At 40.4% G+C, this 10,292-nt stretch overlaps 2 protein-coding genes across 3 annotated transcripts; both read right to left on the minus strand.

Moving 5' to 3' along the window:
* Window positions 1-1,939: 1,939 nt before the first annotated feature.
* LOC135512625 (zinc transporter ZIP3-like) lies at window positions 1,940-6,065 on the minus strand. Its single transcript, XM_064934843.1, has 3 exons — window positions 5,391-6,065; window positions 4,537-4,876; window positions 1,940-4,305 (listed from the first exon to the last, which is right to left on the minus strand). The coding sequence occupies exons 2-3, from the start codon at window positions 4,744-4,746 to the stop codon at window positions 3,562-3,564; spliced, it is 954 nt and encodes a 317-aa protein (XP_064790915.1). The 5' UTR covers window positions 4,747-4,876; window positions 5,391-6,065; the 3' UTR covers window positions 1,940-3,561.
* Window positions 6,066-6,159: 94 nt separating this feature from the next.
* On the minus strand, window positions 6,160-10,290 carry LOC135512624 (small glutamine-rich tetratricopeptide repeat-containing protein alpha-like). Of its 2 annotated transcripts, none has more exons than XM_064934841.1 (12): window positions 10,182-10,290; window positions 9,273-9,421; window positions 9,044-9,147; window positions 8,872-8,962; window positions 8,630-8,729; window positions 8,350-8,454; window positions 8,104-8,239; window positions 7,940-8,002; window positions 7,680-7,717; window positions 7,343-7,528; window positions 6,981-7,103; window positions 6,160-6,857 (listed from the first exon to the last, which is right to left on the minus strand). In XM_064934841.1, the coding sequence occupies exons 2-11, from the start codon at window positions 9,370-9,372 to the stop codon at window positions 6,992-6,994; spliced, it is 1,035 nt and encodes a 344-aa protein (XP_064790913.1). In that variant the 5' UTR covers window positions 9,373-9,421; window positions 10,182-10,290; the 3' UTR covers window positions 6,160-6,857; window positions 6,981-6,991. The 2 variants fall into 2 exon arrangements, with proteins under 2 accessions (XP_064790913.1, XP_064790914.1); XM_064934842.1 differs by lacking the exon at window positions 10,182-10,290 and adding an exon at window positions 10,086-10,171.
* Window positions 10,291-10,292: the final 2 nt, after the last annotated feature.

Genomic DNA, 10,292 nt, shown 5'->3' on the forward strand with positions numbered 1-10,292 from the left:
GATGATTTGCAGTATTAATATGATGAGGTGAATTTGTAATTTGGTTGAATTCCCCATAAAGGTCAACAGCATCATGAACTTTCCCCTGTACCAGGACATTTTAGCTAAAAAACAGGTTGCTGAAAATTGGCCGCAAGGTTATATTCCAAGCAAGACAACAACCCCAAGCACACATCAAAACCCACAAAGAAATGGTTAATTGGCCACAAAATGGCCATCTCTGTCTCCGCACTTGAAATCTATTGAAAAAGGAGCTGCAGGTAGTCTAGCGGTTAAGAGCGTTGGGCCAGTAACTGAAAGGTTGCCGGTTCGAATCCCAGAGCAGAATATGTGAAAAAGCTGCCAATGTGCACTTGAGCAAGGCACCTAACTGTAATTGCTTCTGTAAATCACTCTGGATAAAATAGTCTGCTAAATTACAAATGTAAATACTGTGGTTTGAATTGAAAAGAGCAGTCCATAAGGACCTGGAAGAAGTCTGTATGTAGGAATCGTCTAAGATCCCTCCCAATGTGTTCTCCAACCCATAAAACATTTTTGAAAAAGGCTCAGTGCGGTTATTCTCACAAGGTAAGGTATTGAACACAGGGGTGTCAATAATTCTGACCCCTGCCTTTGAGAAAATAATTATTACTTGTTTAACAAAATCGCTTTCTCTGATCAATTGCATTAGTGTAAGAGAATCTAATTTCCCAATTGTTTTGAGCTTACAATACAGCTCAGCATTTGAATAATTTATTTTAGTCAATTTCGCTCATTGTTATCAAGGCTGTCAATAATTTCAGACCCCACTGTATCTGTTACATTAGTATATTTGAATCAGTGTTTACTGTTCCCATGGTTTACTTAGGAACCATTTACCTAGGGGAATACTCAGAACCTTCGGTAAGACCAAAGATTAACTTTTGACATGCTGAACAGGGCGTTGTCTCAAACCCAGACCTCTGACCCTGTAGACATATTTAACAGAGGGCTCAAACTATCTTTGTAAATTATCCTACTGTAGAACTGTCAATTCGAGTTATCACAGAGCTGTTCTTGCCTAGTTCTGTAATGTCATGTTTCATGAGGCCCACAAGGAAGAGCAGCTGCTGCTTTTAAAACAGCCTATGGGCAACCTAATAAAATACCAAATACACCGGCTACATCCTGACATCTCCTTACTTGGAAGAGAGCCATTTGGAATATGTTATTGAAGGTGTGAACGTAAATAGTTAGGTTGCACTACAGGTTAGACGCAATGGTTTGGCCAATTGCTAGTTCACCAACTGGAATGGAGGAAATCACATCTAAATATACATTTGAGTTCACAAAACAGTAAGAACAAGTGCTCTTTCCATTACATAGACTAACCATATGAATCCAGGTCAAATCTTATGATCCATTATGTCATTTAAATCGACTTCAATCAATGTAGATGAAAAGGGAGGAGACAGGTTAAACAAGGATTTTTAAGCCAAGAGACGTGGTTTGTATATGTGTGCCATTCAAAGGGCAAATGGGCAAAACAAAATATTCAAGTGCCTTTGAACGGCACACTGGTTTGTGTCAAGAACTGCACCGCTGCTGTTTTTTTTTACACAACAGTTTCTTGTGTGTATCATCAAGGATGGTCCACCACCGTAGGACATCAAGCAAACTTGACACAACTGTGGGACACAATGACTAGCATCCCCATGGAAGGCTTTCAACACCTTGTCGATTCTATGCCCCGACGAATTGAGGCTCTGTGGGCAAAGGGGGGAGGGGAAGGTGTTCTTTATGTTTTGTACACTAAGTGTATGTATTTGGGCATTTCCTTTCGAAAAACAGAGCTAAAATTTAGAAATCACACCTATGCCATCCAAGGTCAAAACAGTTTGTGGTACTGTTCATCTGACTGCGACATGTTTCTAAATCATGAACCAAATATGATAAAGGAAAAGATGTCCGGCCATGGTGTGAGTAAAGGTTTTCTTTAATGCTCAATTCAATCAAATTAAAATGGAAAACCTCACCGCCGAAACATGTAATACACGGTGTGTATATATATATATATATATATATATATATATATAGTTTAAGAGTTAAACGTTTGTCACAACATTGCAAACAGTTTTCATTGAAGGGCTGCTATTATCTAATATAAATAAAGTATTTAACCATCACCAACCCCATGTTGTAATAGAAGTCATAACTTATTTGCATTTCACTGTTCATTATATAAAGGAAAGCTGGTTGCCAATGAATATATATATTTTTTGCATTAAAACTATTTTCACAATAATGAAAATGTCCTTTTGTTTTAAGACCCTAAAAGCACAAATTGATATGGACACATTCAATGTATAACTGCCCTACTATACATTTGAACAACTGATCTTATGTAGATTTTAGGGAGCACAATAAGGTTTGAACTTTACAAATGTACCTTTTACAGTAGGCTTCCTCCAGTAAGTGTCTTCTGCAAAACACGTTAAGTTCTACACATTCAAATTACGAGCCAAACATTTTTCACAAGTAAAAAAACAAAACAAAAAAACATATTTAGGTGAAAATGGAATTCCTCTAAGCAATGTAAAATGATCTGTCAAAACTAACTGTGGAAAAGACATAAAAAACAGACAGCCTCTACTGATGATATCATATCTGTACCCCATAATTTATAAAGAGAGACATGGGTCTCAATGTGACTCCCCGTTACCATAAACCTAAAAATAACATCTTGAAAAGGAAACCATTGATATAATCTCAATGTGACAAATATCAGGACCATGCACCAGGCTACACAAACAGTTTCCAGTGAATTGATTCTTATTTGATTAGGGAGTTAGAGTAATAATTGTAAAAAGGCTAAAGTATCCAACTAAAATCACACAATTAGGAAGGTATTCTGACTTGAATTCAATGAACAATTTGCACACATTTTTTCTCAACTCCTTATTGGGCTATTCATTCTAGGAAACACTTACCCCAACAGACAAAAACAAATTGAAACTGTTTACATTTGACAACGGTACATTGAAATATGCACATATTTTAACACATAGCTTACGGATCATGGAAACAGCAGGTACATAGACCAGACAGGAGACAATATGAACCACTTCATACTAACCACCATTATATCCTTCAACCACAAACTTCAATATGTTAATATCAGTTACATATCACTGCACGTAGCACATTTTCTTCAGTAAAGGTTACCTTCATGTTACAAGTCGTTCACTTCACTACCAAAATGAGTCGTTACTATAAATGCTATAAATTTGTTTTCTGGATCTCTCGACATCAGTTTTCATCCGGTCTCTGGAAACATATACTATCAAAGTGACTAGCTTTACCATTACTAATCAATGTCAGGAGCATGTATTCACTATGGCAGAAACTAACACAGTAACAGCCTGACTTGGTAAGCAAACATGTTCCAGTGCAAAGAAAAAAAAATACGATACTTGATTTACTGTTCCCCTTTACCAAATAAAAAACATTTACTTTGGTAGTGCCTATGTGCACACAATACAAATTGTGGTCAGTGTGATAATCAGACAACTGATTGCATTAAAAGGCTTCTTCCTTCAATCACCATTTGATGAACATTAGGCCTGCTAGAACTCCATAGCCCAGTATGAGAAAGAGCACCTTCAGCAGTCGGTCATGTTTATCCTCCAGCTCCCGAGACAGGATCTCAAAGAAGGTGACAAAGAGGAAAGTACCAGCAGCCAGGCCTTGGAGCACCACCGATGCAATACTGCCTGCCAGGTTCTGGGCACTATTGATGCACATGCCCAGTCCGATGCCAATGGGTATCATGAGGCTGACCGTCACACCCAGTTTGATGGCATCCCTCATGGGCAAAGAAGCTTTGGCAACACTCACCCCCAGAGCCACGGCAGCCAGGGTCTCGTGGATGCCCACACCCAGGAAGAGGCTTCCAAGCTTGGCCCCGTCCTCCTGGAGGCCCAGCGCCAGTCCCTCAAAGACAGAATGGGCAGAGAGAGCCAGGACCAGGCTGGCCAGCCGTAGAGGCCCAGCTCTGGCCAGCTCGGTGGGGCTGAGGTGTCCATGGTGATGCCCATGGTGGTGGTGGCGGCTCACAGGGGAGCCCCGGGTGGGGGAGATGAATGGAGCGTCGTACTCAGAGTCGCTACCAGCCTCTGAACCCCTTGCGTTGAAAGTTTCTAGGTCAATGAAAGATGGCTTCTCCTTCTTGAAGGTGAGCACTGCCTGCTCCACGAAGACCGTGAGGAAGAAGCCCAGCATCATCATGGTCTCTGCCAGTGGGTAGTCTGTGGTGATATTCACCAGTTTCAGGACCTCATCCACCTAAGGCAGAGACACCCAGTAAATGAACATCAGCATAAACATTCTACTTCTATTCTACAACAGCAGAAAAGTTGAGGCTTTCACATATTGTCAGAATGCATTTTTGGGGGCTTCTCAACACGGCTTCAGTCTTCCAAACTACTTCTGAGATGACATGATTATGGGAGGTTTTATAAACCAATCAACCTTTTCCTCTACAAAATCTAATATTTTCAAGACATAGCTACTAACCTTGTCTCGTACGGCAGGCAAAAGAGCATTGAAGCAAGTGGCCAGAAATACACCCCCTCCAAAAGAATTGCAGAGTGCAAGAGCCTTCCTGTACCTTGGGGCTTTTTCATAGTCCACCTGAATCATGAGTCGCACTGGGAGAAGAATCCCAGCCAACATGAGGGAAAACACTCCCAGAAGGCAAAGGACCTTGGCCACTACAAGCTCCATAATGTCCAGATATGGTATCGCTCAGTAATATGAGTGGCACATAACCCTCAAAGCCTCTTCTCCTATGTTCTGTCAGAAACAGAGATGTGTCCTGTCATGCTGGTCCTGGTCCGAGAGGCTGTGACATCAACTACAAATGATAAAATAAACAGTTAAATATGTGCAAAACAAACTAACTAGGTCAACTGTGAGATGTATCTATAGTGACAGTCCGTTACAAACTAGAACAGATAGCTAAGCTATGACCACCTTGACTGGTTTGAATTGATTACATCTCATCACAGCTGCGAGTACTAGCTAGATGTGCAATCTTGAATGATGCAAAGCACAATCCTTAATACTGCACAAGTATAGATATGTACATATCCGACAGCATGTAACGTTACCATGATACAATCAACATGTACGATTGTTGCTAATTTAGCTAGCTAACATTGCACTCACGGCAACATAACGTTTAGTCAATTATCTGAGCAACCCGTTGATAAAACACAACTTTTTAAGTGGATGCTACAGTCGGTATAATTAATAATAATTTGGATCACGTTGCAATCTTTGTCAGCAGGTAAATTGTACACGAGTAAATAATAATACAATGACTATAGCTAGTTTCTATCGAGCTTTTGATGAGAAATATGAAATACCTCTGTAGTACACCTTCCCTTCACAGCTTCATTCCTTGTTCTGGTGACACTTCGTGTTCACACGACGTAAACGTTTGATTGGTGGAGAACATATCATTATGCGATGACGTTTCGTTGAACGCTTTTGTAAACATAAGTCTCCATTTGAGCGAGTTCCTGAAAATTAATGCTAAGCTCCTGAAAATACATTTTTTTGCTAAATATAATCAATGGAAAACAGAAATCCGCACACTGCTGCTCAGGAGGCAAAACATTTTTTTATAGTTTCAAAATGTCCAAATTGAATATATGTATATTACTGTACATGTTTATCACATTTCTGGTGTATGATCATATATTTTGATACAGTGATACATGCTTTCCCCCTGGATTCAGGAAGTGATGTCACTGAGTACTGCCTCTATATATAGGACCCTCCACCCCCATCTGGGATATGAAGACCTAAGGGTCAAAATATTGTTATAAATATCACATGGAAGCATGAGCAGTGTTTTTCATGAGATGCCTACAACTCCAGCACTTGTGGAAATTACCTGGATGTGCATATGTCCTTCAGCTTTCCTAAATGTATCAATCTCACCATGCAATGCAGTTTTTTAAATTTATGTTTCAGTGCACATTTGGTACTTGGCATCAATTCAATCTTCAGTCAACTCAAAGAAAGAATTGATCTTCAATTGATGAATTCAATTCCATTTAGAAAATATATTCATGTATTGAATTTCAACTCACTTCCTGAGTTGAAATAAACAATAGGTTTACAATCAAGTAAACATGTTAGGCTAAGTTGCCAGTGCAATTTAATCAAAGATTGTGAACGAAAACAGACAGCCACCCATGTTGTTAGAAAAAACACATTTCTCATGACAAAATAAGAACAAAGTGGACTGTAGGTGTTATCGTGCAACTCAAGAAAAATGCTGAAACAACTCCTGGATTACACTAAACAAGTCAACAACCATAAAGGTCCTGTTTGAAATGGTCCATTTAATTCCCATAATGTTGACAGTACTCTACATGCCATCTCTGACTACCAGTATATCTCTGTACAAATAGATGCTTCTCAAATTAAGGTGGCTGCTGAAATATATCACATAATAATCTGTTGTTGTGCACCTGAAATGACAAAGTTCAAGTGATGCAACTGCATTTAGTCCACTGGGGGTGTAGTGATTCAGTTCACTGGCAAGGATTAGTAACATTAAACAGTTAAACCAAGTGCTATACTGGCATGACATTGCAGATTGGAGTATAACAGATCCACTCAATCCATACTAGATATCTGTTGACAGTGGGTTTATCAAATTTGATCAAAGTTTCACTGACTGGTTTCCTTGGAGGGGAGGGGCTGCACATGCAATAAGTACTCAGTGAAGAAAAGCTTTTTGTCCCCGGAGTTGCGAGAATAATACAAACGACAAAAAAAGGACACAGGCCGTCTTCACTTTTCCACACACAAATCTCCCTCTGTAAAAAAACAAAGAGCAGACCGTTTTAGGATTAGCTACATGAGCAGTTTGTACAAAAGAAAAACAACTCTACAATACATGGACCAACCCATCAAATGTCATTTTAAAATGTTCATCTTACCCGTCTGAGGGTCAAGGTTGCTCATCGTTGCTAGCGCTAGACGGCCGGCTGCGAATTTGACTCCTCAGCTGTTCAATTAACTCTGGGTTCTGCTGTTGCATCTGCTGCGCAAATTGTTGGCCCCTAAATGGACATGGTTACAGCGAGGTGATGGAATGGCAGTTGCCAAGTACAAGTCACAAAAAGGTCATACATTAATGGATTTTATTAATACTCTCACATTTCAAATGCTTTCATGTCTATCACTGATGTCATTGGTATAACAATAATACAATACAATAATATAGCCTAATGTAATAACAAATAATACAATACACAAGTCATATTTGGCACAGACTGAGTAGAGCTAGTAGTCGACTTACGCTTGGATGAGACCAGAGATGTCACCTGGACCCGCTCCCCCTACTCCAACTCCTGCTGCCGGTCCGGCTCCCAACCCTAACCCTGGTACAGGCCCTGGTCCTGCACCTAAGCCAGGCCCTGGCCCTACTCCAGACGATGCTGGAGGTCCCATTGGCCCGTAAGCCCCTGACATCATCCCTGACATCCTATACAACACAGACAAGCAAGGTGGTATATTCTACATGCATTAAACTCAAAGCTAGTTCCCAAGTATGGAATCTCAGAGTGCATTTACAAAGTCCTTGTGCTACATCTAAAAAGAGAGTGTATGTTATAGAAAATAAATGGATAACTTACAGTTGCTGTACTTGTGGGTTGTTCATCAAACCAGATGCCTAGGATAAAGCAGCCGTAACAATTAATATAAATACTAGTTCTACTCTTTGGTAAACCAAGGCACTTGCATGCACACAACTCGTTGCTTACAGTTTACAAGTAGTATTTTCAAGGTTTCCCATTTGTCAAGCACACAGCATTATAGTAGTATAGTGGATCAGCCTGGTTGTTCCTAGTATCTTTCATTTGAAAAGGGCCAGTTTTAGTTAATTGGAACTCACCATGTTCATGAAACCAGGGTTACTGAGCAACCCAGCCAGATCAACTCCTCCCACTCCCCCTGTCTGGAGGAGATAATTTAAGAACAACATGATCAACAATGATTCATTCCACATGCTTCCAGATGTTACGCATTTCCATAGTGGCTGAGATGTTATCAACTTACTGGGCTTGGTGTCTCCATTTTCTGCTCTGCTATTTTCAGGTTGGATTTGTAGGTGTCGTTCTCTGGGTCCAACTCCAGGGCTTTTTTGTAATAACTTACAGCTTCTGTGTGTTTGTTTAAACTGGCTAGAGCCAAACTGGAAGCATGGGACGTTGAAGTCAATGTAAGTCAACCATCAGTCAATAACAAATCAGCAACACACTGGCCCATGTCCACTGTAATATTGAACACTAGTGTCTAACATACCCCATTCTTCCATACGCTTTGCTGTAGTTTGGGTCAATGCCAATGGCAAGTTCACAGTCCTGCACTGCTCCAGCGTAGTTGCCTAGTTTGCTGTATGCAGCAGCCCTAGCAAAAGCAAACCATACAATTAGCAGTACCTCACAAAAACAAATGTGAATTAATATTCACTGCTTGACAAACTCCATACACGCTTGAAAATTGACAATGTACACTTGGATATACCTAATGTGTAAATAATTGTCAAATTATCCTCCAAGTTCAGGAGTTTGTTGGTCAATACCTGTTGCAGTAGTAAACTCCATTCTGGGGATTTATGGCAATAGCCTTCGAGTAGAATTCCACAGCTGCCTCATAGTTCTCAACCCTCATTTGATCATTCCCTACCGTGAAAAACACATACAATTATTTGCCAGAAGAATGTATAGACTGTATAGAATGTAACAGCTTAACCATAGACCCATTTGAAGAGAGCTGATATTGAAGACTGAGTAATGTACAAACTATTTACATGGAAGGTCCTACCATCAGTTTTGAGTCGCTCAGCCTCTGCCTCTTCCTCCTCAGTGGGGGAATCTGTGGCTGTGTTTATATTCACGTGGAGAGTGTTTGGATGCTGCAACAGACAGTCAACACATTTGAGACAAACTATTGACCACATATTCACCTTCATATAAAGCAGATGTCTTAAATTTACCTTCAGTGTCGCAGAGGCAAAAATCTCTGGTAGCGTTTGAGTGACAGCTAGGGTCTGGTCGTCGGTCGAGACATTGAAGGCGGTCTCCAGGCATTGGACTGCAACTGGGAAAGCATCAGATGTTGAGAAATGGCAATGACTGGACACAGTGGAGTCCCTGACCATCTTCCAACATGGGCTAGGAGTCCATCTCCTTTTACTGAATCTTGGCTTCCCAACTCAAGCTTACCTTCTAAACTTTCCTGAGCATCTGATGATAGACTCCCAGAGCCCAGTTGATCATGAAGAAAGTGAATGATGGAGAAGGCAAGACGCTTTGTGTCAGTCATTTTGGATTGAGGTCCAAACCCCTTAGTAGAACGTGTATTGTGAGGGACCCTGAAGAAGAAAAGAAGAGAATATAGTGTTGTTGGTACACCAGGGAGGCAGGGTAGCCTAGTGGTTAGAGCGTTGGACTAGTAACCTAAAGGTTGCAAGTTCAAATCCCCGAGCTGACAAGGTACAAATCTGTCTTTCTGCCCCTGAACAGGTAGTTAAGATGTTTTTCTTGACTGACTTGCTTAGTTAAATAAAGGTAAAATAAAATAAATCTCCATTGTAAACTGATTGGAATAGATTGTAGGTAGCTAAAACAGTGACATTTACACATACCGGTATTATAACAAATAAACCTATATGTTACCATGTCATCTGATTTGATAGCTTCTTAATCCTAGGCTAAGAACTAGCTAGCAAGTTTGATAACTTGACAAGACGTCGCGAGCTAGCTAGAATGTTCTAGCAAGTTGCTTACGGTCGGCTGCTGTTAGCTAATAAGGCTAACAGAGCTAACAGTTGGCCTACCATGTGAAAATACTCCGACCGTGTATTCGTTCACGTTAGGTGTCTAGTTTTGCATGAGAAATGATTAAGCTTAACTACGTGGATATCTTAGCTAGGGCTATCTAGCTGCTAGTAGCTAAATAATGTTAGTTATCTAGCCTACTTAGCACATTAGCTTTACTGACATGACGCCAATAACAAAATGCTTGGAGCACTTTACCTCGATTTACTCGACTTTCGTTGACATTGACGTGTGGTTTAAAAAACGATACGTTATGGCACACAACAGATGTTAGCCAGCAAAAATGATCCTTACCAGTTGCCTTTACTTCAGGTGCTTCTTGCAGTAGCTAGTGGTGCCAGAGATATTAAAAAGGTATGTCTGGTGATGATAGCAAAAAAAGGTGTTGACTTCGTCGCAAGTGTT

This window comes from Oncorhynchus masou, chromosome 24, assembly GCF_036934945.1.
Source record: "Oncorhynchus masou masou isolate Uvic2021 chromosome 24, UVic_Omas_1.1, whole genome shotgun sequence".
Classification (NCBI taxonomy): Eukaryota; Metazoa; Chordata; class Actinopteri; order Salmoniformes; family Salmonidae; genus Oncorhynchus; species Oncorhynchus masou.

Bases quoted from the DNA above. Each gene is read 5' to 3' on its own strand.
- LOC135512624 (XM_064934841.1), bottom strand. From the start codon at position 9,372: ATGACTGACACAAAGCGTCTTGCCTTCTCCATCATTCACTTTCTTCAT. The intron at 8,455-8,629 runs GTATTGACCAAC...TGCTTTTGCTAG, and splicing joins GGAGTTTACTACTGCAACAG to GGCTGCTGCATACAGCAAAC. The intron at 7,529-7,679 runs GTAAGTTATCCA...TGTGTTGTATAG, and splicing joins AACCCACAAGTACAGCAACT to GATGTCAGGGATGATGTCAG.
- LOC135512625 (XM_064934843.1), bottom strand. From the start codon at position 4,746: ATGGAGCTTGTAGTGGCCAAGGTCCTTTGCCTTCTGGGAGTGTTTTCC. The intron at 4,306-4,536 runs GTTAGTAGCTAT...TCTCTGCCTTAG, and splicing joins TGCCTGCCGTACGAGACAAG to GTGGATGAGGTCCTGAAACT.